We start from the raw sequence: 27799 nt of genomic DNA, 5'->3' as shown, positions 1-27799 counted from the left end.
TGAAATAGTCGCGCTGTATTGCTCTTTGTATAATTCGTTGTTTGGGTGAAAGAGAAAGAGTAGATGAGAAAGAGATCGGGGAATCTGGACACTGAATCCGGTAATCGGTAATCGGTAATCGATAATCTTCGCCCTCGTCATCAACGTCACCATGGCAGTAAGAGCTTGGAAAGCGAATGCGCTGTCAGCAGCAGCAGCAGCAGCAGCATGGATCTTTGCAGCAACGGCGCTGGCCAAGGATCCCCAGGTCAGAGTGAAGAATGGCACATACGAAGGTCTCTACCTGCCCTCGTTTGACCAGGACATCTTTCTCGGGATCCCCTATGCTCAAGATACAGGAGGCCAGAACCGCTTCCGCATCCCCCAACCGCTCAACACCACCTGGGATGGCATCCGCACCGCCAAACAATACGGCCACACATGCCCCGATCCAACCCCCAACGACCCCTATGGCATGAGCGAAAACTGTCTCAACATCAACATTGTCCGCCCCGCCGGCCTCAACGCCTCGCAAGCCGCCTCCCTGCCCGTCGCCGTTTGGATCCACGGCGGCTCCTACCAGGTCGGCACCAGCTCGCTGCCCAACTACAACCTCACCTACCTCGTCCAACGCAGCGTCGAAATCGGCCAGCCCATTGTCGCAACCAGCATCAACTACCGCAAAGGCGGCTGGGGCATGCTGTACTCGCGCGAGATCCAGGGGACCGGCCAGACCAACCTCGCCCTCCGTGACATGCGGCACGCCCTCGCGTGGATTCAGGAAAACATTGCCGCTTTTGGCGGCAACAAGTCCCAAGTCACCATCTGGGGCGAATCCGCAGGCTCCTTTGCAGTCGGCCAGCTGCTGCTCAGCTACGGCGGCCGCACAGACGGCCTCTTCCACGGCAGTATCCAGCAATCCGGCTCGGCGGCCACGGCCTGGTACAACGGCTCAGACTGGTACCAGCCCATCTACGACAACATCGTCACACGCGCCAACTGCTCGTCCGCCATCGACACCCTCGCCTGTCTACGCACCGTACCCTATCCGCAAATGCTCCCCTTGCTCGCGGCCCCAAGCCAAGGCCCAGGCTGGTACCCGACCGTCGACGGCGACATCATCCCCGCCTACCCAACCCAACTCCTCGCCGCCGGCCGCTTCGCCCACGTCCCCCACCTCTACGGCACAAACTCGGACGAGGGCACCGACAACGCGCCCGCCAACGGCCTCATCAACACAACCGCTCAACTCTCCTCCTACCTCGCCCAGTCCACCGGCTTCGACTTCCCCGCCCCCGTCATCGACCGCATCCTCGCCCTCTACCCAGACGACCCGGCCCAAGGCATCCCCCTCAACACCGGCACCGAACGCTTCCCCGCCCAAGGCTACCAGTACAAACGCATCGCCGCCATCCTCGGCGACACCTTTTACCACGCCCCCCGCCTCGTCGACGCCCGCGCCTACGGCGCCCACGCACCCACATACATCTACCGCTTCAACACCCGCCCCTGGCAATCAAATCCCCTCGCCACCACCGGCGGCGACGCCCCGGCCTACAAGGGCGTCAGCCATTTCGCGGAAGTCGCCTTCATCTTTGCTAATCCGGCCTACTACGGCCCTTGGCCGGAATACAAGGACCTCAGTCGCCAGATGAGTGAGCAGTGGATCCGCTTCGTCGCTACGGGGAATCCAAATGCCCCGGGTTTGCCGGCTTGGCCGCGGTATGCAGAGGTTGGGGGTCCTGCGGTGCGTGGGGATGGTGCGGCAGATGGGTTGGATGCGATGAATCCAGTCAAAGCACTGGATGCACCAAATCGACAACAAACAACCCCCGGCACCCTCCTCGTCCTCCAAGCCACCGGCCGCGGCCAGAATGGCAGTCATGTCGAATCAGACACCTGGCGTCTTGCCGGACGCGAGTTTTTGAGTCGCTGGGCGCGTCGTAGACATGTTTGATTTCCTCGTCTGTTTATTTTCTTTTCGACTTTTTCTTTGTCCGTTGAAATGTTCATCTGGTTTTGGTTTGTGGTGTATGTGTTTTTCTAGTGGTCATATGCATAGTGGTCATGGGCATTAGTGGAAGGGGGGGGGGAGATTCTAATAGGGATTGAGAAGGGATCTTGTTGGATTTGGGAATCGGGGGAAAGGGGTTCAAGCAAAGGGAAAACCAGGTGTTCATGCTACTGTTTACAAGGAGGGGTATATATCCATCAATCTATCCATCTAGGTCCACTACTCAAGACAAATCCATCTCCCACCCTCACTCACTCCTCAATGCCCCCCCAGACAACCCTCCCCCACCAACTCCCAACACTCCCCTCCAACCCAAACGCCCTCACCACCGCCACAGCCACCGCCCCCAACACACTCACACCCCCCAACACCTTGACCACCACCGTGCCCCTCCTCCTTACCTCGTCTCCAAACCCGCACAACCCCAACGGATCCCGCGAGTCCAAGCCCGTCGCAGCAACAGCAGCAGCCATCCGATACCGAGGCGCAGCCTTGGCCCCTACACCACCACCACCACCACCAACACCATCAGCTAGTTTCTCATCATCCGCATGCCGCACAACCGCCCAATCAGCCCTGGGCGGCCCGCCAGTCGGCGCCCCAATAGTACCACGCTCGACCTCCTCGCCCACACGCTCGAGCAGCCATTTGGCGCGGTCTTGGCGCTGCAAGTCGTCGAAGCGGTCGCGTTCGTTGCGCAGACTGCGTTGCAGGTCCGTGGCCCATTTGGCGATGCGGACTTCGGACAGAGGGAGCTCGGTCTGGGCAGCCTGGTTGTAGCGGGCGAGCGAGAAGGCCGCCGGCTGCTCGGCGAGGTCCGAGGTTGTGAGGGAGGGGGAGGAGGCGGGGAAGGGGGAGTGGAGGTTCGAGGGGAAGAAGGGGGAGCCTGAGCGGGGGACTAGGACGCCGGACGGGGAGGCTAGGGAGAAGATGGAGGATGTGGTTGAGGCGTTTAGGACGGTGCGTTTGAGGCCGAGGGAAGCTGTGGTTGGGCTTTGTGGGTGTTGCAGCGGGTTGTTGGTGTGCGAGTCTCGGGGAAGTTTGGCCTTGCGCCATGCAAGGAAGCGCTTTGCTGCCGAGTGTCGGAGCCAGGAGATGGATTCTGGATCAAAGACCTGTGTGACGAGCGTGGAGAGCTCAGAAGGCAGTAAGGGCTGTACATAGTCCGGGGACATGAGTAGCGATGCATCCATAATGTCGTTGTCCGATCCAAGGGTGGACGAGATCGCAAATGGATACGTCGGCGTACTGAACGGATACTGTGACGGCTCTGGCTGTGCTGCCGAGTTTTGTGAGTTTGCCAGAATCGGTAAGCTTTGCACTGCAAGTAAGGCGTCTTCCAGGGGCTTGCCAAAGAAGAAGGGTCTAACTGAAGTTATCTGCAATCGAGCGAGTATGGATGTCTTCAGAGCTACCAAATCCTGAACTGAGACGGTATCTGCTTTTGCAATGACGGGTATCACATTAGTGAGGAAAGAGAGGCGTTGCATAAATTCCATGTCCCTGGTAATGTCCTGGTCTTTGTTGTCATGTTAGCAAGTACCGTCGTAGGCTGGTCTGGTGAACTCACCAGGTGGCAGGAGGTATAGCACCGCGTCAACCAAAACACCTCCACTCCCGCTGACGACACCCAGTACATCGCTATCCCCTAGATTAGTGACGGATGCTGTTTGAAACATCAACGACTCCACATAATTCATAATCATGCCCATGACCTCTTCATCCGTCGAGCGCTGCGACAGGCCAGGCGTGTCTACAAAGCAGATGTTTCTCTCCAAGACTGTGTCTACACTGCTCTTCCTCCTTTGCAGAATCCGGCTCTCATCAACATCTGTCCACCAATGCGGATATGGCTTGGTACTTGCGTGGACTTCAATTATTTGGATAGACTCGGTCTTCTTCCTCCCAGACGGCGATTTTGCTGTAGTCGACCGAGAGGCGGAGTGAGGCGGGGTGAGGGGGTCAACGTGCACAATGTCTTCGCATAGCTGGACAATGGACCGGATGAGGGACGTCTTTCCAATACCTGCATGATGTTATCAGCCGTGAGTCCACAGGATTGTACATTTGACAGATGCGTAATAGGTTTGAAAAGATGCGCCTACCAGACGGTCCGGCAACAAGGACCTTTAGCTTGCCCATAGCTTTGCCTTTGGTGGTAAATGGTCTTCTCCTTGGTATCTGTATACTGGGCATGACAAGTTGTGGAAAGCTGCCTGAGGCGCCTTGTTGTGTCTCCATGTCCGCATCTTCGTCTTCATCATCATCGCTAGAGGCTATGGCCTGACTCGCTACCTCGTCTGCCATGGACTCTTCTTCGTCGGATAGCTTCAGTGACTGCATAGACACTGATCCTCGCGGACTCGACCTAATTGACATGGGCATCGGAGAAGGCGCATCCGTCTTGGGCAGCGCGAAGGGTATCGGCGCAACAGGAGTGGACAGATTCCTGCTTGGTTGCTTCGATGGTGATGTCTTGGGGCTTTCTGTGGACTTTGCAGAGTCCTTTGAGGAGGTATGCGTCTCTATTCTTGGAGGCTCCTCGGCTGGTTGCTTCGAGTCACCGGGCCCCCCTTTCACTGCTGCTTCTATAGTGCGCTCCGCACCAAACGCAGCCTCGAGCGTGTCTGCCAGACTCTGCACCCCAAACGTAGGCTCTCGCTGCTTTCCTTTGCTTTCGGCGCCACTCGGTGTAGCAGCTATGGGCTCCAAGTCTTCGACCCGCTTCATGACGAAAGTGGTGGGGACATGGCTTGATGGAGGGACGGCCTGATCCACACTCGACTTGCGAGAGCGAGGCTTGGCCGACGAAGATGCAGACAGGGCGTCACCGCCCGGTAGCGGTCGCATGCTGGCGAGGAGTTGGGGGCATAGGTTGGCGGGACAAAGAGAGAGGGAGGGAGGAAGGGAGAAAGAGAAGATGGTTGTAGGTGTAGATATGGCCAGTTTCACAGTAACAGGGAACCTGGGGCTGAGATATGCTTGCTCCACTTGCGGTCACGGCCCCACTACCGTACACCCCGCGTCGCGCTTGGGTCGGCGCCATTCCAACTTAGTCTTGCGACAACACCGGCCAGACTGTTTGTCAAGGTGGAGAGAAAAGGAGACAGAGAAACAGAGGGTGAGAGAGGGAAAGCAAAGAGGGAGACAAGGGAAGCTGACAGAAGCGACCGAATTTGCATGTCTCCATGTACTTTTCAACTGCGCCCGTTTTCCCTCCACCAGAAAAGACGGGGGCCTCTCGCAAGCCCTCATCAGGTGACGCTGTCCAGTGTACGCAACACTGGCATCACACGTGCTGCTGCATCGAATTCAAGAATCGACTTGCTTGTTTCTTCTTCGTCATTCTCCCTTCCTCCTGCTCGCTCTTATCCTGCCCTCTCTACTCCTCGCCACCCTCGTCCCATCCATCGTTCGCCGCTGATCTTCTCTACCCCTCGAACAGACGCTACACCCTATCCTTATACCGACCCTATATCCCGCCCCCGTAGTCCGTCACCAGCCCCCTAGATAAAGCCGTCCGTACATGTGAGGAAATCAAGAATGCGCGCAATGAAGAGGAAAATGTGACAGACAAAACTGCTGCACGCAACAATAGAGGTACAGGAAGAAGAAAATGCAACGTAAAAAACCACTCGCTATGCAAGCGTTTTCCCCACACCCCGAAATAAAAGAACGCCCAGACTTTTTTTCTCCGACATGATGACTTTTATACAAGCGCTGGAAGAATCGAGTACAGTACATAGCTAGAACCGTCAGTCGTTAGGGGGAAAGTGGCAGCCTGCTCCTAGGAGAGTAGTGAGGAAAGAACAAGTGGAGAGCGGTCGGCGGCCTATCGAATGACTTCAAGCCTCCTGAGGAGCAGAAGCACCGCCTCGCCCGCCCCGGGCTGGACCACCACGCCCACGAGGGTTGAAGTTGCCGCGAGGCGCTCCACCACCCACCCCGCCGCGGCCTCGTGGAGCGCCACCGCGAGAGAAGCCTCCACGGCCGCCGAATTGTCCAGGGTTCGCACGACGCTCTTCGACCTTGATCTCAACACCGTTGACAGAGTGCGGGTTGGCGGCTACAACCGCCTGGAATCCAGCGGGCGTCTTGAAGTCAACAAAGGCGCAATTCTACCTTTTGTTAGTGTATGCATCGTGATTTTGGTTGCACATGGAATTACATACCTTGGTGCGGTTGATGTCGAGGTAGTCAATCTCACCGTACTTGGTGAGAAGGCTTCTCAAAGCAGCTTCCTCGACCTGGGGGAATACATTTTTTATGTACGCGCGCTTCTGGTCTGGGTCAGCAGCAGGCCCCGGGTTCTGGGCACGAGACTGCTCCTTCTTGTGACCGGTAGCAGTCTGCCAGCCAGCAGCTTCGCCTTGGCTGTTCGCAGGGGACTGTTCGCGAGCAGTCTCCTTTGCAGGGGCAGGCGTAGCAGCAGCCTGCTGCGACGGGGCGGCGGCCTTCGTCTGTGAAGCGGCTTGCTGGGCAGGTGCCGGCACGGCTGGAGTAGCAACTTTATGTGCAGAGGCTGCGAGACTGGCCCAAGTCCTGGGCTTCGGTGGGCCAGTGGGCATGGCGACGGGCGCAGCCTTGGGTGCCGCGGGAGCAGGTGTAGGAGCAGGCGCGGCAGGCTTCTCGGGCTCGGTGGCCTCTTCAGTAGCAGGGACTTCGGTTTCCTTGCTCGCGTCCTCGGTGATGGCCTCAGGCGCCTCCTCGGCCTGGGGCTGCTGGGTCTCCTCCGCTTCCTGCTGAGGCGGGGCGGCGGCGGCGGCGGCAGCAGCAGTGTCGTCGGATGGCTGCTCCTGCGCAACCTCCTCTAATTTGTCGTCAACCTTGTTCAGGTCCTCCTCGCTGGTCGCAGCTTGGTCGGCCTCGGCCTCAGGAACAGCGGTGGTGGGTGCGGGTTCGACAACGCCATTGGCAGTATCCTGCTGAGCCTCCTCGTCCTCCTCGGGCTCCTCGGCAAGGTAGCGGAAGATGTCATTCAGTACGAAGTAACCGTTGGTCTGCTCGGCGAGGACAAAGGTCTGGACGAAGCGCCTGTGAGGCTGGCCTTGGTTGGAGATCTCACCGATGACCTGGATGACGATGTTGGCGTCGGAGCCCTGCGAATCGACGTTCGTGACGCGGACTTTGGTGTCCTTGTATTCGAGCTCCTTGATGCGCTCATTGATAGCCTACCCACGCGTTAGCACGGCATCGACATGGTCCCTTGTGGATGTCTACCTTTTGGCCGAGGCACACATTGACCTTCTCCTCCTCGACACCAGAGACGTACTGGGAGCGCTTGTTGTAGAACAGCTAGATTTCAGGTTAGTCGCGTGGCCTGGGATGGATTTTATGCCAGAAAGAGGAAACGTACGTAGAGGCGGTCCGGGCTCTTGCTCAAGGTGGTGTAGTACTGCTCGACAAAGTACCAGCCGACCTCGTCCTTGGGGATTTCAGAGGCGGGTGCTTGCTGTGCGGGTTGGGCCGTGGGCTGCTGGCTGGGTGTGAAGTTGGAGGCGCCGGTGGAGTAGCTATTCTCGTAGCCTTGCGGCGCGTAGTTGCCATTGACAGGGCCGGACGATTCGCTGGTTGCCATTTTTCGAGAATGTGTCGAGTGCGAAATGGCTTGGACCGAGGATGTATTGGGGGGTTGTGCGCGGGACTTGGTCAGAATGCGACTGATTTGGCTGCACAAACAGTGAAATCTAGTGGGCTTGCGCTATCAGCCATTCCGTCATCAGCGGGCTATTCACGTGCCTGATAGAAAGAGCGCGCACATACATAGTCTTGTTGACGCACACCCACACACAGAGTCTCAGAGAGTAAATGCGACGGAGGGGGGGCTAGAAGCGAGATAGGAGGGGTTGGATTATACTGCAGAAATATATGCGAGATGTCTCTCAGAAGACAAGGGGAGTGATGGGATCAAATCGGGTGGGGGGGCAAATGGGGGGTTGCTGGTCGTTGGAGGTTGTGGGCGCGAATCCAAGTGGGTGAGTAACAAATTGCGGTTCGTAAATCCCAAAATGCTGGTCTGTGCGTTTTGGCAGCCGAAAGGGAAGGAGCTGGAACCACAGTAGCGCATCCGCCATGTCCGCCATGCTTCCCTTCATCCCCCCCCCCCCCACACACACACACACACTGTCCCAGCCCCTATTGACTACGACAGGCGACACACACACACACATATATATATATATATTCGGGATTGAATGTATCCTATAAGCCTATAATATGGCGACATGATACTTGCATAGCTTCCCTTGCGAATTCACGCAACAGCTTCAGCAACAAACCATACTCATGCGCTCGGGTAGTTTGAGTATCATGTGATTTGCCACTGCTACATTATGGCTATTTTCATAGCACAAGACAAGTAACGTGATCCTCAAACTAGCCGGCATAACTAGTACCTCACCCATCCAAAACAAACCCTCCTAACATACCTACTCGTCCCGTGAAAAACGAAAAACCCCCACGAAATCCCACTTGCACAAATGTCTCACAAACCTCGAGCAGATCTGGGGTAAACAGCATTGCGCACTGGCATTGAAGCTACTTATTCCACCACTGAGACAACATGGAGAACTCAAAGCCCAAGTTCCCAGCACGGCTCTCAACCAAAACATGCGACTTTCCTCCCATACATATCAAGGCCAGGCCACCAACATGTGCTAGATACTACACCTTCCACTCAAGCCCTATGTGAAAAGACATGATCAAATCTCAGCTGACAAACTCCCATCCCAACGGTACGGAATCACAACATGCATCCTTGAACATCGCAACAAACACAGCAGATAAGCCAGATAGATATCCACTATACATCTCAACCCACAGCACAGTGGAAGACGGTGTCGAGTTAGTTGACTTGAGCACTCGAACTGTGTGTTGCATCGGGGGATGTGGGGGTTATTATAAATCGGGAAAAGGGGCAGGGGTTCATGTGGAGAGAAGGTAAAATAACACCACGCCATACCACAATCACTCAAGTCTTCAATCACTCAAAATAACGAGCACTTCTTGGTCCTGGTTATCGCAATCCAAATGTTCGATGAATCAAAACACTACACTGGCATCTTCCTCAAGCCTTCTGAATACGCCCACAATGCAGCCCCAGGTCTCCTTAACAAGACAAGCAACTCAGACGGTTACAAGGCCCTGGAAGATGCAAGACTATATTTTTCCCAAACCCCCCCCCTTTAGATTGATAATGTGCCTTCATCTCTGTATAGATAGCCGGTGAGAGCTTACACTGACTCCCAACTAAAATCCCATAGCCTGTCGCATGACCCTCTACTCTTCCACAGTCTAATCGTATCTCGGATCCTCACCACTCGGCGCAGGCGTAGCAACATCCCAACCACCCGGCGTTGGCGCAGCCGCAGGGGTATTGCCATATCTCGCGTCTCCAGGTGTAGCCGCCATGTAGTTTCCAGGCGTGGGTGCATCCATGGGTGGTCCACCCGGCGTAGGAGCGCTGTACGCACCGTAACCCCCAGGGGTGGGCGCCGCGTAGCCACCAGGCGAAGGTGCACTATATGCACCCGGTGTAGGTGCGGAAATGGGCTTCGATGCACCACCAGACACGCCGCCCCAAGCAGGAGTGCGGGATCCAGAGTTGGAGTTGAAACCACCATAGGCAGTACGGCTGCCGTCGTTGCCGCCGTAAGCGGTGCCGCCGCCGTAAGATGTCGCTCCTCCGTAGGCCGTGGCGCCGCCGTAGGCAGTACGTGAGCCATCATTGCCCCCGTAAGCTGTGCGGTTGCCGTCGTTGCCACCCCAGCCGGGGGTTCGTCCTCCACCACCGCCCCAGCCTGGCGTGCGACCTCCAGCTGGAGTGTTACCGCTGCCCCAGGATGGGCCGCGAGCACTGGAACCACCCCAAGCAGGAGTGCGTCCACCAGCACCGCCGCCGGAACCGCCATAACTTGTACTGCCGCCGGAGAAGCCTCCGCGGGAACGGTTGGGGAACTTGCCGCCAGTAAAGTCGAGGCTGTTGCCGGTGATTGGGTCTTTGACAGTGAGGAGTTCCTTCTTTACGGATACCTGCTTGTTCTTGGTGTGCAATTCAATGCGGGCTTCGTCGTTCATCGTGTCTTTGACGATACCCAAAAGACCCTTGTAAGCACCTTTGCGAATGACAACAGTCTTTCCAATCAGCTTGTCGCGACCAAAGCTTCGTGGTGGAGGCATGGCAGCGCCATTGGCACCCGCACCTGCATTAAGAGCCGGGTTCAGGCCACTGAGATCGGGCCCCTGAGCTTGAGCGCGACCACTCTTGGCCGCCATTGTGATGACGTTCGTGCTGCGGACCACAAAGATACCCTGGTTCTCGACAAGTTCCCGATTTCGAACGAACAGAGTACCGCGGTGGATGAAAAGGACCTTTCCGTGACGTCCTTCGCCGGCAAATTCCTTGACATCGTCTTCATGCCTGATCTCGGAGCCATCACGGTCTGTAGCTACTGCATGCTTATTGATGCCTACAACTTGCGAGACCTGAGTCTGAAGGAGTGTTCTAACGTCGCCATGTTGATCAACGACTCGCAGAACCTCACGGTCGACCCTGACCACACAACCAATAGTAGAAGCACTGGATACCTGTTAGATTTCGTTCATATATCGCAGAAACCGTGACTTACTCAATCTGGACCAGATCATAAAGATCGAAGTTAGAGTCGGCACCAAGGTTGGCAGAGTCAGCAGCGCGCTTCAGATCCTTGCTAAAGACCGTAATCTCTGCTTGTGTCGAGTCACAGAGTAGGGTGATCTTATCATCCTTGATTCTAGTGACGAGACCGACTTCGTCGACGTACTTGCTGCCACCAATAACCTTAATGTGATCACCTTCACGGAACAACTTCCTGAGAGTCTTGACGGGAGCATCGATTCTCCTTCCGCGAAGTTCGCCTTCACTGACTCGAAGGGTGACAATGTCACCAATGACAGTGACCGTCGAACCGCGAATACCTTTTTGTTCACCAGTGTAGATCTCCACGTTGTCACCAGCAGCGAAAGCGGCCCCTGAGTCAGCAGCCTTCTGCGCTGCCTGGACTGCCACGAGATCCAGGGTTTCGGAGCCATCAGCATTCTGGACCGAGAAGAACTGCAGCTCCTCCATCCTTGGGTTGACTTTTTCTGTGCTGACCCAGTTGACCTTGACTTCTTTAATCAAGAAACCGTTCTGGTAGTCCTCGCCCTTGTATGTGTATGCTCGTTGGTTACCCGAGCCTGTCATGCTGAGATGCTTCATGTGCCGCTTCTTTGCCTCGGCCTCATTGAAGAGCTTCGCAGGTGGGCGTTCAGTCTGTCGACCAAAGAAGCCGCCTCGCTTGCGCTTATTGTCGATAGCGGCATTGGCGTCCTCGTTCAGACCATAGTCGAGACGAGGCACGAGCTGTACAACGCAATCGAGACCATTGGTAGAGACCTCGACAACCTTTGCCAAATCGCCCTTGTATGTCGGCGGTCGCAACATGCGCACGAATTTGCCAACTTCTAGTGGCGCCCGCTTCTTCTTTCGCAGAAGATCTGGACGCTCTTTTGGTGGAATGGAGAACTGGTCGGAGCCCATGAAGACATTCTGGATACCCTCGAGCAGCTCAATGACGGCCGCCTTGGAGTCAGCTTCGACATACAGGAAACCAGACTGGGGTCCGGTGGGTCCTCGTTCAAAGGCCGAGTAGACGTTGATGGGCTGTTTCGTGCGCATCTTGTCGTCAATACGCTTCTGTATCGACATGATAATCTCGCGCTCCTTGCCTGGACGACACTTGCAGCCCCAAATCGAAGGATCGTCGACTGTGGGCAGAGCCAGTGGGACTGCGCCGGCAGCCCCCCGGCGAGCACTCTGCATCTCTCTCCGCCTGTACTTCTCGTCGAATTCTTTTGCCAGCTCCTCGACATCCTTTTGTGCATTGACTTCGCGACGCATGTCGAGCTCGCGGTGGTGGCGATCATCGAGTTCAGCGTCGGTGGGTCCGAGGAGGTCATCAGGGTGGACTTCGCTCACAGCATCATCCTCGCCCTCGTCTTCCTCCTCCTCGTCTTCGTCAACTTCGGCTTCAACATCGATGAACATGTTGCGCTTCTGCTTCTTCCGTCGCTTTGCAGGTCGAGCCTGCTTCATGTCAGCATGTCACCTTCATGGCCCACCCACACTTGGAATACGTACCACGACGTCTTCATCCTCATCCTCTTCGTCATCCTCTTCATCGTCGTCATCGTCGAGATCTATGCCACCACCCTCTTCATCATCCTCATTGTCGCCAGTCATGGTCGGCGCGTCTCCCTCATCTTCGTCATCTTCATCCGGGGCGGCGCTGCGCGAGGCCGCGTTGGTCGGTGCAACGTCATCCTCGTCGATCTCAGTAACTGGGTTGAAGTCCTCCTCCTCGGACTCGTGGTCGCTGCCATACGAGGCCATTGTTGTGGAAAAATGTGAGTGGAGTGAGGTGAGTGGCCAAGGGTTGTCAGTGGTCGGTTTGAATAGATCTGTCGCGAACTGGGTAAAAGAGGTAGGCGCGGCGCGCGGATGAGGAAGATGCCGAAGCTCGCTATGGCAAGCGAAGCGCGTGCACCAGATAGCGCACGGTAGAAGAGGAAAAAGAGGTGAAGGAGAAGGGAAAACGGGGAGAAAGCGTCGTGTCCACGGGCAAAGGGCTTTGTTATAAAGTTGTGAGGACGTAGGACTGGCCAGCTGCCAGGGTGCAACCAAAGGAAAGCGCGCTAGTGCCTATCCGCCGCTAGTCATAATCGGCTAGACTCTACCCTCCAGGCAACTTCCACTTCACTCATCTCCGGCATTGCTGTTGGTGAATAAGTGGCCTCATGCTCCATGTCTGGTATGGATCCTGTCGGAATCTGGTAAATATATACTGAGCTTCCCTCGCACTTTCAGAACTCCTCCAACGCCTTCTTAATTTTTGTCTTTCTCAAACATACACTGTCCGTGAAACAGTCTGTCACTAGTGAGACGACGAACTACTCAATGCCCCCTCACGATTGATCGAAAAAGTATGAAATACATTTGAAAAAGATATAATTCTTAAAATAACACAACACGGCAGCATCGGTAGAGATTCTACGAGCAATAAAGATATTGCCCACAAGTAGATCCCAAGATGCATGACTAAAACATGGACAATACATGTTCTGTAAGGTGAGCTAAGAATTTGTCATTACCAAATCCTCAGCAGATCAACATTTCGTATTTCTCAGTTCTCTGACTCGTAGGTATTCTGTCAGCCTCGTAGACACAAAAACCTGTCGATCCACCGCTACCGCCCTGGTAGCGGTTCGTTCCGGAGGCTTCCGGATCAGCAAACCTTTTGCAGTCCCTCACTGAACCCCTGCATAAATCACCTCTTGTGCCGATACGACAGATACCTACTTGATGTATTTTTTACGAGTAGGTATGCAAATTATAGCCTTGCCTTATTCGCATCTTCCGCTTCGGCGCTTTCGTCGATTCTCAAGATGGCTCTTCCCCAAGCCTTATGCTCCTTTGCATCCTCCAGTGCTCTGGGTACAGCCTCAAGCCCCATGTACACCTCCTTGTAGATCACTGGCTTAATCCTCCGGGCATCCACAAGCTTCATGAAACCCTCCCAGACATTCTTTGTTCTTTGGGGATCTCTTCTACCGTCCTCTCCAAATCTCTGTCGTGTTGAATTAGTATGATATCTTCAAACCATCCTGATATTCAAAGGGGGAGGAAGCAACACTTACGTAGCCATGCACCATGACACTCTTCAATAAAATCCTATTCGCCCTCACTTTCTCCACGTTTCCTCCTCTTCCCGCAAAACCCACCACGACCAATCTCCCCCTATACTTTAAACACTTGATCCCACTCTCCACAGCCCCAATTCCATCAAACACCACATCCACTCCCTCTTCACCCTCCGTGAGTTTCCTAACTCTATCCTCCCACCCCTCTTCCTCATAACTGACCACTTCATCCGCCCCAATCCCCCTTACCACCTCCCCCTTCTCCCTCCCCCCAACAACAGCAATCACCCTCGCCCCAACCGCCCTCCCAATCTGCACCGCCATAACGCCCAATCCCCCACTTGCTCCAAGCACCAACACCGTCTCCCCCCTTTCCAACCCCGCCACATCCATCAAAGCACCATAACTCACCGCACCGCTTACCCCAACCGCACAAGCACCAGCATTACCCCACTGCGCAGGCACTCGGCGTACATTTCCCTCTGCAACGCAGATATCCCCCGCGTAAGCACCAAGTCCGGAGCCGAAGACTGGGGTGCCTGGAGGAAATAAAGAGCTCGATGGACCGGATAACACGATGCCGGCGAATTCAGTGCCGAGAATAAACGGTGGTTGGACATGGCGTTTATTGTTTTGATGAAGGCCTTGGGCGTAGAGCAGGTCGACGTGGGTTATTGCCGCATGAGTGATTTTCACTCGCAGGGGTTCAGAGATGCTGGGTTGGGGGCTTGGTACATCATTGGGGACGAGGGTTTTGAGATTCTAAAATCATGAGGTTCTTAGTTGAGAGGGATGTTTGGGAGGGGAAGGTGAAGTGGGGGGTTCAGATGGCAGATTTACAGTGACGAATTCTGTGATTTGGATGGCTTTCATGATGACGGAAGCAGGGGGATTGACGGTAGATTTAGTTGCGGGTTGATTATTGATAAGAATTTTTAAACTACATGGCCAGTGCAGGTTGTGATGTACAATATGTAGGGATGACTACTGTGGAATACGACGGGCGTGTTTACGTGTGTACGTGGTCGACTCGTGTGGGGCGATAGTTGATAGACCAAATTACCGAGGTGTTAGACAATACTGGTACCAGGTAGGACACATCTCTGTGGCGCAACAACATCAAACAATAGTCACAATGTCATACGGATCTTACAGTGTACAAGATCAAAAACAGCCATCCGAGTAAACAAGTCGGATAGAAAGGAAGCATTTACCCTGATCGGCAGATGCAACTTGTCGGACACTGATCATGCAATTCGACCGAATCCACGTCGCTTGAATCCCAAGAACCTCAATGATGACGGCCGCGCAACACCGCTCAAAGAGTGATTAGGAGATCGCGAGACTGGGCACTGTGCACATGTGGATGGTAGTGCATCGTTCGGTGTAAGTCTACCTCTCTACCCATCTGTCTCATCCGGGATATGTAGGGGCTGCGCCACCCCCAGCGTGGCTGGCGCAGTTCCCTGGCGCGGCCCGCCGAATGCTACCGCATCAAAGAGCACGAACTAGACGTGTAAATGCTTGTCTGATAGCATCTCACATATGAACCAAGCCAAGCGAAAAACAGCGGAGACATCACGATAATAAAAATGGACCAGAAGTTTCTTTCACCGATTTTATTGAATTGTTTCCCCTCATCTCCTAGGAGAGACCATGATGCGTGCAACGATCCACGCGAGCTTTGACATAGGTACAATATATACAGAAAAAACAAGGTACAATATATACAGAAAGAACAAGGTACAATATATACAGAAAAAATAAGGTACAATATATACAGAAACAGTAAACTCTCCGAGCCATAGAACAAACACCTCTCAGAAGCAAGATTCTACTCCTCACAGGGTCTCTCCAGTGTTATTTACATCTTCGCACTCCTTCTAGTACTTGGGGGTCCTCTTCTGGACGTTGCGGCGGGCGCCGGTGTCGACGGACGGAGAGCTGGGGGGAAGGGATCTGTTGGCGCGGGGAGCGGCAGATCCGGATCTGGCACCAACCTCAAGGATGTTGTCCTGGCCTGCAAGGACTGTTAGTGGACGAATTCTGTGAAACGGTTTCAGGTTGAGACGACTTACCGAGAGTGTTCTGGACGAAGCGAGAGTTGAACTTGACGACACGCTTGATGCTGTTGAAGTCGGCAACGCTGATGTCAAGGGGCTTCTCAACGATCAAGAAGGTGACGCCCTCGGCGCAGGGAGGGGTGGTGAGCGATCCAGAGTAGGAGAGAACGTTGGAGGCCCGGATGGTGGAGATGACATCGCTGAAGTCGATACCTTTCGCGATAGGAGTCGTGGTACCCGGAGTTGCGATCTTGGGCACGGCGGCAGAGAGAGAGCGGATGATGGAGCTGGATCTACGGGCAGAAACCTCGAACATGAGGGCAACGACGGCGAGCTGAGTGTTGTCGGCTAAGTGAATGTGTTAGCCGGGACTCTGCAAGTTGTTGTGACAGTGGTTTACTTACCGACACCCTGGTGGACCATGTGGATTTCCAAGGGGTAGTATTCGCTGTTGATGTGGTGCTCAGAGGGAGTGTGCATGTGGAACTGGACGAGCCGGAAGGCGGTGCCACCAATGTCGGTGGTTCCGTTGACGATGACCTCGATGGTCGTGCCCAAGTTCTCAAACTCGACCGGGCCAGCAGGGATGTTCAACACAGGCTTTGCTGTGGCGGGCCTGATGGTGCCATCTGTGATGGTGTTAGCTTTGCTATGATCAAGTGAAAGTAACACTCGAGGACTCACCAATGTTGATGGGAGACTGGTTGCGTCCAGTTCTGCAGGCCTCGTTCTCAGGTGCAAGTGCAGCCCAGTTGAAAGGACCATTCATTGGGCCAAAACCGAAGCTGTTGACTTCGGTGGTTGCGCGCTTGAACATGGAGAGTCCATGAGTGCAAGTGGCGGTTGCCGTGGAGGCAAGGAACAAGACGTTGAAGAGCATGATGAATAGAGGAGGTGTAAGAGGTTGACTGGCGAAGAGAAGACCTTGTGGTAGTAGTGAAGAAGAGAAGAGGAGATGAGTGAATGATGGTTGAAACGAAGTCTCGGGTGTCGTTATTTATGTATGATAGGAGGTGCAGTGAATCTTCGAGCAAACAACAAAAGTGGAGTCACGATCCGGAAGAAACCATCAGGATCAACCCGAAAGTGATTACGAAGAGCAAGTTCAGAAAGAGGTCCGAGATGGAAGAGGTTGCCAATAAGCCCGCTAGATCACCAGCTACCAAGAGAGTCCGGCGATTGGGGATAGACAATGGCTAAGAGGTAATAGAATGTCTTGATTCTTGATCAGAAACGGACCGTTACAAAGAATAGAACAAGAAATGAGAAGAATCGCGGGCACACAAGCAAGAGACGCGGACGAAGGCAATACCAAGTTCCAAGATATAGAAAATGCCCGCTACAGTCTTCACCCTGGCCCTTCCAAGATCCCTCAGAGTCGTATGTTCTTGCAAACCCTGAGCGCAGGCCAAGATGCTCGGGAATGGCCAAGTCGAACAGTAAGAACCCCCGCGGGAGCCCATTGTGATTGGGATCGCACGTCGTGTTGGCAATCAGAGGCGTCTGCAGCGCACCAAAGGATGGCCGGCCAAGATGAGATGGTGTTTACGAAATGCCCAGCGCTATGCCGCAGGGATCAAGGCTCTGTGATGAGCCTTGTTGCCTGAGACGCTGGGAGGTGGGATTATCTGTACTATAGTAGAGAGCTGCTATACCTAGTCATACATAAATAGCTGGTCTTGTGGGGAGCGAGGGCAGGCAGGGGGGGGGAGGGCATGCGGCGTTGACAGGTTGGACATGCAAAGGTGTTGTACAGTACGGTGGATACCGGTATAGTTGGAGTCTTGGAGATGAGTTCTGCATAGGTACAAAGACGGTAGCAACCTGTTACTGTACCCTGCTTTAGCGCAGTCCACTCCCGCAACCTTTCCATGATGCAAGTCGTCTAGTGCACGCGAGGGACTCGTGCATGCATGGCAGGTATGTGCTTGTAACATAGTGCGGCCTTTCCGAATCTCCAAAAGCACGGTGGGAGAGATCGATAGCTAGTGGGTTTGCACGCCTCCTGCGATCGCGAGTCGTCACGCAGCAGCAGAGCTCCAGGGCGCTGGAACGACCCAGATTCACCAACACCACCCCACCCTGAAACTTACAGAGCAGCCCGTCTTGGTCCTTCAACGGCAGAGAGGCTCGAATGGGATCGGTGGCCGTTAGGTAAGTGCCTGGGCCTGCCAAGCACGTTTCCCAGACTCGACGTTTCGAAGTGGTCTGATTTCCGAGGGTGAAGGAGTGGGCGAACAGTGGGCGGAAGCGAGCAACGTCGGAGGACCCTGACGTGGCGCAGGCCAAGGCGACGAGGTGACTAAGAAAGATTGGAAGGCTTTTGGTACGCTCGGCGGCTGTGTCCGGGGTGTGGTGGGTTGGTGGGTTGGTGGGTTGGTGGGTGTGGTGGAGATGGTGGAGATGGTGGGGGAGAAGAGAGGAGGAAGACGACTCCTGTTGCTGCTTGTTGCTTGACTTGGTACCGTACCTACCATTACCTACCGTACTACCACCAATACCCTACCATATTGCATGTAGCATGTTGCGTGGATGGCTAGAGTAGTACTACAGTAGCTACCTAACACCACACAGCATCGTTGTACAGTACCGGTACCGATACTCGTTGGTAGGCATCCTCGCTTACCTAAGCTTACCTAACCCAACCTAATCTTAGTCCCTAGGAATAGCTACCCTTACTACTACATGGGGCCACGTCCCACTCCACTCGACGCAACAGTTACGCCATGCCCAGCTTCTTTCCACCTCCTCATAGTACCCCAGGCTACCTTTCTGGTCGTCATCAAGTCACTGGAGTGGACATGGACATGGACATGGCATCCTTGGACATCTTCGACATCTAATCTCCATCACACTTGGTACTCTCCTCGTCTTTTCATCCATCGAAAATGTCCAATTTTTTTTTTGGTGACTTCACGTTAGCGCCGTACATAAAGCAGAAAGTGCCTTTGTCCGCGTCCGCTTCTGCGACCGAGTAGCTGGAGCCGATGGCGAGCTGCCAGCCGCGGGAGCCGAACCCCCTTGGCAAAGTCTTGAAAACGCCTCGTGCATGGGGCACTTACCCACTGGGCCATGAGTTTGGCACGGTACGCCCGCGACTCGAGTAGGTACACGAGGTACACCGTACAGTAGAGTACATATGGCAGCCATTTATCGCAATCGCGACAAGACTACCAAGAAATGTCGTGGTTGGACGACGAGCCTACCGGTCCTCGGTGACGATCGTCGCCGGGCAAGACTCCCGTGTGAGCAGAGGCAAACATGGGCAAGCTGGCAAAATCCATTTTTCAGGGGCCCTGTTTCAGTGTCCGCATCATGGGCGTCCCGAGAAACTGGCCCACGTGGTGGCATGCAACTCTATCTCGAAGAGGTTTTGACGGTCAACCAGGTGTCTAGGACTGGTGGTGGCGCAGAGTGCATATGAGAACCTCAGCCTGCCCCGAGTCCCTGTGTCTCAAGTCAGAGGTACAGAACCATACCTAGTCATCCTGTTGTCGCGATCAACAACCTGTCAGCACCTTACTCCAACATCGCCAGGCAAACACTACCCTTCTTCCACTGTCCAGAGCCGCTCATCGGCCGCAGCGCTAAGGCACAGTTCGACATGAGCCTCTTGAGCCTTCAAATCAAGACCGAGAGCCTAGTGTTTACGCAATTAAAAGCAACGCATGCCATTTCTCGTCAGGCCTTATGTTCGGTCGCACTCGCTTCCTTCGACATTGGCAAAGCGACACGTGCAACTCCTCTGCCCAGGTGCAGGTACCAGCTGGTTTCTGTCCAAGATGCCAAAGCAAACACCAAACTCTGCCCAGACTGATGCCAGGATGTCTTCTTGAACCGTCACTTCGCTGTGGCCCTACCGTTTCGATCGGTCCACCTTCCGATCGGGACGCTCGGTCTTGTTTTTGCTTGTCCTTCTAGCCAAAACTAGCACTCCCGGCTTTACTATGGTGACTCAGCCACCACCACAGTGCCGTCCCGGCGTCCCTTTAACCTTTTTCTGGATGTTTTAGGGAGAAGCTGTCATGAAGCTTCTGTGGATATTGTTTTCTCCGCTGTCCCGACATGTCGCAATGGTTGTTGATTGCACCATAGTTTGATTGCGACGGGGTGTACCAAGAGACCGCTCTACAAACGCGCCTGGTGCTAGTTCAAGTAAGAGTGGCGACAAAGAGGAGAGAGACCGTTGTGTTGAAAGTACTGTTAGGGAATATATGTTCCTAACAGGGTAAAGCGTTAGGGTGCCTGCATCCGACCGTTCAAGTCACCGCGGTCAAGTTAAGAACAAGCTCACAATAGAGCCAGAGAAAATCGCCTTCACCGAGGCCGGATAAGGAACGAACCGACTTCTCTTCTAGAAATGTCCTAATCATCAAGACCGGATTAAGAAAGACCCGGGCAACAGTCCCTGGAAACCTCCACCAAGGCGAGTTCAGTAATGACCAAGATTCTCCAAGGTTTCGAAGAATATAGTATTACGCACACCAGCTCCACTGAATAGTAACCTTGGAAAACCAAAATTGGACCGAGGAGAAAACCATGAATCTTAATCATCTTTTGCCTATCCAGGCCATGAAGCTTCGCCACTACAACGTTTTGATCGCCGATTTCACTAGACGGCTGAGGCTCACTGAAAATATAATCTGACTTGGTACGGATAGATCCCTAATATGACCCTTTCCCGGTGGTCAGAACCTTAATCATTAGATGTAGACGTACCCTCAAGCTCCCGTCAGAACCCCTTGGAGAGCCCGTCAAAGGACCAGTCCGCATTACTGAAGTGTTTGGAACGCACCAACCATCACCGGGACTTCATCATCGCCACTTGCTACAGGCCCATTGCTTGAGACAGGAACCGAGAACGTGCACGCTCTCTCTCCGACGTCTCCACGCTGCATAGTATCGCCGCCTCGGTGTCGGGACTCGGTCTGACGGAACCAAAAGCCGCAACTCAAACCATCAATGCGGAACAATCGCAATACGCTACCTGACAACGCGAAAGAAGCTACTTGGCCATGCGAAAAGGTACTTGACCATGTGTAAAGCTACCTGAATTGACAAAAACGTGCATATCCTTTCTGTGATCCCCCTCTCTTATTGCCCCCAAATCTAGCTCTTTGCCATATCACCTAGCATACAACTCAGGCATCCCCCCATCTTCCACGTGCGTATGCAAAGGAAGCAATGCCCCCTGTTCTCTGCATTAGTATGCAGGGCCATGTATGTCCGGACTATTTGCACTGCCAAAGCAACTAACAAAGTACCAAGCCAGCACTTGGTAAAAAGCTCCGACGAAGCACTAACAAAGCACGGCATCAGGCAGAGGTACATGCTAACGAATCAAACCACCCAACACTACTGCAAACCACCTCAAAGCACTAACTGCACTTGCTCTCCACCTCCCAAGCCAAAGCTAGTCCACAACAAAAGCCCAAGAAAATCCCCAAGACACTCGGTACGACAAGCTGTAGGTCAAGCTGTATGGACTAGCAACTCCTGATCGCATACCAACTCCATAGAAACTTGCCACAGTGAAACATACGAGCTTCGACGCATCTCCCTTTGCCCCAAAACAGTAGACAATTCCGCGGCTACATATCGTCTACACTGTTTACAGCGTCGATGCACAAGATAACATCACCCTAATGATAAACCGTTGGCGCCAATTCCCATATCCAGTCCAGCCCTATCGCCCTCCCTGCCCTGCCTTCCCGCCGACTGACCAGGCCCATCTCAGACTTTCCCTGTTTATTCTCCGATTGTCTCCACACTTGTCTTGTATTCTTCTCATCCAGATTTGTCCCTATCTCGGACGCTGACTCTCTTTGCCTCTCTTGGCTCTCTCTCTCTCTCTGCCTAACCTGCTCACCTCCCTACCTCCCTACTCACCCACCCGCTCGTCCGATTCCCGAGATCCGACATCCACTCTGTCTGGACCTGATTCGCACTGCAGCCAAGCGAGCAGATCGGGACTCTTTTGGTTTGAACCTTGATTGTCTTGGACTGCGTGCGTGGTTTTACGCTTTTCTTGTCTTGCGGCTTGGGTAATTAGCCGCATGCGAGGGAAGGGAGGCAGAGGGGGGTTCGGAGGGATTTTGGGGTGGCGTATGTGGTATGTGGGGAGTTGGAGAGGCGTGAGGAGAAGGGGGAGAGGAGAGTTGGAGGTGTTGGGAAAGGGGGAGGTTGGTAGGGATTTTACTTTGACAGATTTTTAAGATGGAGGAAGGTTGAGATTCTGTAAACTTTGATGAACTTGTCGTTTTGTAATTGTTCGAATTGTTTCATAGGGTCAATGTTTTGATCTGATATCTTCTTTGCATTGTGGTTATTTTGATACTCTCCAACCACTTTTGTTTCGTTCTTATACCCTGACCTTCTGGGACTTAGATTTACTTCGAATTCAAAACATTCTACCGTTTATATTCACTCCATTTCCCAGCTTTTCAAACTCGAACTTCACTCTGCCCCCCCAACCTTTTACGCGTTAACTCTGCTACATCTTTCACCACCACCAGCCACATAAGCCAACCCATCATAAACCACACCTCCAACTTCCCCACGCAAGTTTTGACCTCGCAATCATCCTCCTTCCTAAGCGGGCTAAGGCTGGAGGGCTAGCGCATCCCACACAGCTTGAGGGGGGATTGACTTCCAAGCTCGACTGTATTGTAGCGATTTGGTGCGTGTGTTTGTCGTGATTGATAAAGGTTATTGCTTTTTGAGGTGGGTTGTTTTATTAATTCTTAGTTGGTTAATTCCTCGTTAAGTGTATTTGTATCGTACTTGTCCGTAAATTAACCAATATAGGCAAAAGCGACTTAATATTACCTAACAGTCGCAAAAAAACCACTAGTGTACCAAACACCAACCGTTACAAAAAAACCTGCCCTCACAAAAACCCATCAGTAAACCCCAACAAAACCAACTACGCAAAAACATCATCACCAATTACCTAAACCCCTTACCCATCGCCCCTAACTGTCAGGACCCGGCCCATCGCGAGGCGGGACTAGTGAATTACGTCATAACAGGCCGATATCAATACCCAGGAGAATCGATACAGGAGGTATCGATTTGTTTGAAATACACTCGACACGTATTGTTCACTCTACCTTAAATATCTCCACCATTCCTTGTGAAGTCTTACACTATCCCCAAACCACAGAGAAACTCCCCAAGCCTGGCCGAGCACGAGATAAACCAACGACATGACTGCAGAGTAAAAGGACGTGGGGAGTGTGGGTTAGTAAGAAGCCTGTGGAGAATATAGATTAGTGAGAAAAGCAGTAGAGAGTGTAAACATGGTAAGAGTCAAAAAGGAATACAGAGAGTGTAGGTTAGTGAGAAGGCCATGGAAAATGTAAGCTAGTGTAGCGACTGTGTTATGTGTTATGGATGTGGAAATGTTGTTAGTATGGCGTGGCGTGATTGTGATTGTGATTGTGAAGGTGTGAGGATGTGGGTAGTGGGTAGTAGGTAGTAAATGATAGGTACCAGAAAAGAACACGGCCTAGAGAAGAGAGAAAAGAGAAGCAACTCAACAACAATCATAACTCCACACAGACATATATAATATGTAATATATATTTACAAACAAAACCTCCACACCAACCATCCCCAACAAACCAAACACCCCACCCCAAAACCCAGCTACCCCACCACCCAAAACGTCCCCCCAAATCCCCACCTTCCACCAGCAAATCACACATACAAAGCCACCCACACTAGGCGACCAAGAACAACAAGACCTAAAGAAATAACCTATACATAAATACTGTCCATCCCACCCCTTATCACTACCGGCACGCGTGAAAATCTCATTTATTTATATATTCATAACACTCACTATATTTAAAAAAACAGCAGTATAGTGTAACGTAGAAGAATTGTGTGGTGTGCTGAATAAAAAAAAATGAAGACGTTAATCAAGCAAGTAAGTAAGCAAGTAAACGAGCAAGTAAAAAGGCAAATAAGCAAGCGAGCACCTCGAGTCGCCATCTTAAAATACCAAGGCCAAGGGGATATATAGGAATGTGTAGTATTATATAGGTATGTAGCGGGGGGTAGATAAGCTAAAGCTATTGGAGGAGGTAGACGCGCGAGGATGAATGGTTCTTCAAAGTCGTTGTATGGTAGGGGAAGGGGATGATTGTGCCTGGGTTGATAAAGGGTGGGTAGGAAGATGGGAGGGTAAGAGGGAAGACGATAGGAGAGGTAAGAGGTAAGAAGAGAACTAGATTAACAATAGAATTAATCCGTCTTCCAAAAACCTTCCGTAATAGTCTAATAGATCAAAAACAAACATTATAAATTTTCATCTACACATCGATACCAACATCTAAAAAACATCAAACATGTCTATACCGCTCATACCTCGAATCCCCTCGCCCCGGGCTCGTCCGGTTAAAATATCCTGTTGTCCCATCTCCATCTCCATCTCCACCAACAAGCGGCTGCCGACTACTCGCATGGTACAGCGCCTCGTTCGTCTCCCCCGGCGTCACCGGCGTCCCCGGCATACCCACACCAACATCCTGAAGCCCGCCATCGCTGGCGCGCTGGTAGCCCTGCGCATACGATGTCCCCTGATCGGCCTCATCAAACCGGGTGCGGCTCGAGGCACGAGAATGCGTGGGTGAGGGGCGGTAGGGACTATAGGGACCTGCTTCGGTGAAGGTGGCAAGGGTAGAGGGGGTACCCGGGCGTGAACTGAGGTCGTCAGGTCGTCCGTACAGTTGGCCGTCGCCGCCGAATTGGTCGCGGAATTCGGCGCGGCGCTTGAAGTTTTCAAAGTCGAGGTCGGATTCGGCGACGAATTCCATGCGTGGGATGTGGGCGTCGAGCGACGAGTTTTGTTTGCCGGGCTGGTCGTGGTTCATTTCGTCCATGTACATGTCACCGTAGCCTAGGGTGGCGGGTCTGGCGCGGTCGGTGGATCGCTCGTGCGGGGCTTCGAAGATGCCGTCGTGCTTTGCTGCTCCTCGATGGGCGAAGACTTCTTTGAGAAGATGTTGCGACTTTGCGTGCACCATTGGTGTGAGAAGCTTCTTGTAAAGTGCTGGGTTGCCGTATCGTATGCCAACCCTATTGCTCCTTCTTTCTTTTACTTCACCTACTGCCTGTCCAGTTTCCATGTCTGAGCAAGGGACTGTGGAGTAGTATACCAACTTGTCGTCGAAGTTGCGCTTACAATACCATTTGAAGGCGAATAGAAGAAGCGGGAGGGGTACCATGGCATACAACATGTTGCCATTCTGAACAGAGTTGATTGAACCGACACCCTGAGCGCCAACAACAAGCGCAATGACGGCATTGGCGAGGAAAACTGCAAAAAGCATGCGGTTCACCAAAAGTCTCCAGAACCGTCCTCCCGACTCTGTCTTGGTGATGAAGACGTATTGTAGTAGGTACGTCTTGAATATACAGTCCATGGCCACATAAAAGGCCGTCACTGGTAGTATAATTGGTTGGAGAGTACCCATACACATGCCCACTGTTGCGACGAACAAGTAGTGATTGTAGTAGTCGGCGTACGGGAATGGTGGTGGCGCACTCAGTTCGATGAGCTCTCTTGGGGTAGGCGAGGAGAATGTACGACGACACCAGCTCCAGAGCAACATCCAGATTTGTGAAATGTCGATAGCCGCACCAAGGTTTCGCAGCATTTGCCATGTGAGCCAAAAGGTCGACACGTTACACAAACCAGTCATGACCTTTGAGAAGAGATGACTGTCACGGATAGCCTCCCAGACGCCGCGATCTCGAGCAGCAATAACGGCAGCTACGAACCGCCAAGCAGATCCAAAGACGGAGAAGACGAGGAGATTGTTGAATACGAAGAAAGCGTACAAACGCGCCGTCACGTGTCGCTCGCGAGAGGTCTTCGATACGTCGCCTGCGTGCGTGAATAGTCGTCGGAATACGATGGGCACACCCATATACATCAACGTCTGGACCAAAGGCGCCACGATACCCTGCGCAATGGCCCAGCTGGTGGGATGAGCAATCAGATTCCTCTGGAAGGCTGGCCACACAAGTCCGAGATGGGAAAAATCGGATAGGAAGATCGAGGTGAGCAAGTTGGGAACTATGAAAGCGAATGTGAACAGGACGATCCAGAAGCCATCCCAGAATGCGCGCATTCGACGAGTCCTGCGGCTCATGGGAAGATTTTGCCATAGTAAGTCGTGCGGTTTCGGGGCAAGGTACACGTCGCACCCCGCTGGTCCCTTCTTCTTGGATGCGTAAGCTACAGCGTGGGCATCCTCAATGTGCGTATAGCTGACAAAACCGTACGACATGGGATTACGCATATCCACGCTTTCTCGAACCGTCTTTATCTTCGTCTCCAGTCTTACGATGCGGTCGGTAAGATAGTCGATAGCATCCAGCTTCTCTTTCCCATGTACAGCAATATCATCCTTTTTGGCCTTGCAGGTAGGGCGCTGGGCTGGCAAGTACTTGGGATCGCGCAAGTACTTGGCCAAATGTTGCTCGAGCTCGCGAACTGCGCTGTCATGGTCTTCAATCAACTTGGGTAGATCCTTGACGTTGCGACCAATGGCTGCACGGGGTGATGCGTTGATCGGCTTCGACTGCTCGACAAGTTCCACCAGCCCAGCATCTGTGCGCGAAGACTTGGGAATATGGGTTAGAAGCAGCGTCCTCGAATGTAGGCTGGCTTTGTACTCTTGGGTATTGAAAAAAGCTCTTCGCAGCTTTAGTACGGCCTTGTAGTTCCGCCATAAGAAGAAGCATACGGTGAACTGGAGGAGATAGGCGACCAGAACAAAGGCCCAGAACTTGGGTCCAAAGATGTATTGAGGTGTGAACCTCATCAGTGTCGGGATATTACTCCACTGCTGATAGAAATTTGACCCTCCCGTCACGTTGACGGGAATGAGGATGCCACATCCGATGAGGGTCAAAATGACGAAGATGTTCCGAATCATTCGTATGAAACGGAGGAAGATGACAGCATCCAGACCGATTGTATCCACTAGCTCCTGCTCCTTCACATCTTTCACTGCGGTCAGCCAACTGAATGGCTTCTTGTCCAGCTCCCGCGGTCGATGCTTCTCGTCGGCATGTTTCGCTCGTGGTGCGTAGATATTCGAGAGTCGCGGTCGAAGGAGAACAAAGAGGACGACGAGCAAGCCGGAGAGAACGAAAGAGTAAACGATGGCCGCGTAAATAGAGCTCTGTTGAACCTGCGCATGTGTTGGTACAGTGACTATCAAGACAAAATGGGACTCTACAAGTCGCCATCATCTACTTACTTGGGCTTGAAATGGATCTGCGATCAAGTCCAGGAACTTGTCAGTACCGCTCTGCCCCTCTGCGCGGCGCACAGCATCCATATTGGAGGCTCGGCTTGCCGGAACGAATGGCGAAAACGAATGACTGTAGAGTTTGCAGCAATTACAACGTGTGAGCGCTTCTATGCATGAAGAACCATGAGCGATCAAAGAAAAAAATAAAAGAGAGAGGAGATCAAAATGACGAATAGGATATCAGAATGCCCCCCTCGCAAGAGACACGCGTAACAAATGTTCAAGGGCTATATTATCTGTTGGGGATCATAACGAAAGCAACCCGCACATGGCCGCCGGGGCGACGTCATACTGGGGTTTAGTCCGAGTGACAGCGAGCTTGCGAATCAGAGCGCTCGGAGCGACATGGGATGGATTCATCTGGTCGGGCAGAACGGGACACTGGACTGGACATGCTAACCAAAGCTTGACGGCTAATTATAGAAGTTTCTAGGAGGGAACATTTGAAAGTTCCAACTTCAACAGGATTGACATTTTGCTTGGCAAAGGGTTCGGCATGTCACACGTGACACACCACACCTGCCCAGGCAGCACCCAACGTTGTACGGGGTCGCGTGCCAATCATGCGCGTGGGAAAGCCTCATCAGGTGAACACCGACTAATGGGCGTCCAGGTCACACTGTGTAGAGAGTAAGTGAGTACACTACACCCATATCCTAAAGCGGGAGTTGTGATTGATTAACTTATGGGCG

The 27799-nt window shown here is 53.1% G+C and overlaps 8 protein-coding genes across 8 annotated transcripts; 2 read left to right on the top strand and 6 right to left on the bottom strand.

The window, feature by feature from the left end:
• Positions 1-151: 151 nt before the first annotated feature.
• IAQ61_009548 (uncharacterized protein) lies at positions 152-1936 on the top strand (the record flags this gene model as incomplete). The annotated part of the gene is made up of 1 exon (XM_003838317.1): positions 152-1936. One exon carries the CDS (start codon positions 152-154, stop codon positions 1934-1936), a length of 1785 nt encoding a protein of 594 aa, XP_003838365.1.
• Positions 1937-2244: 308 nt separating this feature from the next.
• Positions 2245-4843, bottom strand: IAQ61_009547 (uncharacterized protein; the record flags this gene model as incomplete). The annotated part of the gene is made up of 3 exons (XM_066098431.1): positions 2245-3512; positions 3564-4019; positions 4099-4843. The coding sequence occupies 3 exons, from the start codon at positions 4841-4843 to the stop codon at positions 2245-2247; spliced, it is 2469 nt and encodes an 822-aa protein (XP_065951590.1).
• Positions 4844-5838: 995 nt separating this feature from the next.
• IAQ61_009546 (uncharacterized protein) lies at positions 5839-7928 on the bottom strand (the record flags this gene model as incomplete). The annotated part of the gene is made up of 5 exons (XM_003838314.2): positions 7757-7928; positions 7350-7694; positions 7214-7288; positions 6166-7164; positions 5839-6111 (listed from the first exon to the last, which is right to left on the bottom strand). Exons 2-5 carry the CDS (start codon positions 7569-7571, stop codon positions 5839-5841), a joined length of 1569 nt encoding a protein of 522 aa, XP_003838362.1. The 5' UTR covers positions 7572-7694; positions 7757-7928.
• A 1358-nt stretch (positions 7929-9286) lies between these two features.
• On the bottom strand, positions 9287-12404 carry IAQ61_009545 (uncharacterized protein; the record flags this gene model as incomplete). Its single annotated transcript, XM_003838312.2, has 3 exons — positions 9287-10571; positions 10621-12098; positions 12153-12404. 3 exons carry the CDS (start codon positions 12402-12404, stop codon positions 9287-9289), a joined length of 3015 nt encoding a protein of 1004 aa, XP_003838360.2.
• Positions 12405-13401: 997 nt separating this feature from the next.
• IAQ61_009544 (uncharacterized protein) lies at positions 13402-14584 on the bottom strand (the record flags this gene model as incomplete). The annotated part of the gene is made up of 3 exons (XM_066098430.1): positions 13402-13638; positions 13709-14473; positions 14552-14584. 3 exons carry the CDS (start codon positions 14582-14584, stop codon positions 13402-13404), a joined length of 1035 nt encoding a protein of 344 aa, XP_065951589.1.
• A 1010-nt stretch (positions 14585-15594) lies between these two features.
• On the bottom strand, positions 15595-18170 carry IAQ61_009543 (uncharacterized protein; the record flags this gene model as incomplete). The annotated part of the gene is made up of 4 exons (XM_003838309.2): positions 16459-18170; positions 16179-16403; positions 15790-16122; positions 15595-15731 (listed from the first exon to the last, which is right to left on the bottom strand). The coding sequence occupies exons 1-4, from the start codon at positions 16652-16654 to the stop codon at positions 15595-15597; spliced, it is 891 nt and encodes a 296-aa protein (XP_003838357.1). The 5' UTR covers positions 16655-18170.
• Positions 18171-18913: 743 nt separating this feature from the next.
• IAQ61_009542 (uncharacterized protein) lies at positions 18914-19198 on the top strand (the record flags this gene model as incomplete). The annotated part of the gene is made up of 1 exon (XM_066098429.1): positions 18914-19198. One exon carries the CDS (start codon positions 18914-18916, stop codon positions 19196-19198), a length of 285 nt encoding a protein of 94 aa, XP_065951588.1.
• Positions 19199-23939: 4741 nt separating this feature from the next.
• Positions 23940-27521, bottom strand: IAQ61_009541 (uncharacterized protein). The gene is made up of 2 exons (XM_003838305.2): positions 27054-27521; positions 23940-26984 (listed from the first exon to the last, which is right to left on the bottom strand). The coding sequence occupies exons 1-2, from the start codon at positions 27132-27134 to the stop codon at positions 24123-24125; spliced, it is 2943 nt and encodes a 980-aa protein (XP_003838353.1). The 5' UTR covers positions 27135-27521; the 3' UTR covers positions 23940-24122.
• Positions 27522-27799: the final 278 nt, after the last annotated feature.

Source organism: Plenodomus lingam, assembly GCF_022343315.1.
Source record: "Plenodomus lingam strain CAN1 chromosome Unknown contig_6, whole genome shotgun sequence".
Classification (NCBI taxonomy): domain Eukaryota; kingdom Fungi; phylum Ascomycota; class Dothideomycetes; order Pleosporales; family Leptosphaeriaceae; genus Plenodomus; species Plenodomus lingam.
The sequence above is the reverse complement of the archived record's forward strand: the minus strand, read 5'-3'. Positions and strand labels throughout refer to the sequence as shown.

Bases quoted from the DNA above. Each gene is read 5' to 3' on its own strand.
- IAQ61_009541 (XM_003838305.2), bottom strand. From the start codon at position 27,134: ATGGATGCTGTGCGCCGCGCAGAGGGGCAGAGCGGTACTGACAAGTTC. The intron at 26,985-27,053 runs GTAAGTAGATGA...ACACATGCGCAG, and splicing joins CAGATCCATTTCAAGCCCAA to GTTCAACAGAGCTCTATTTA.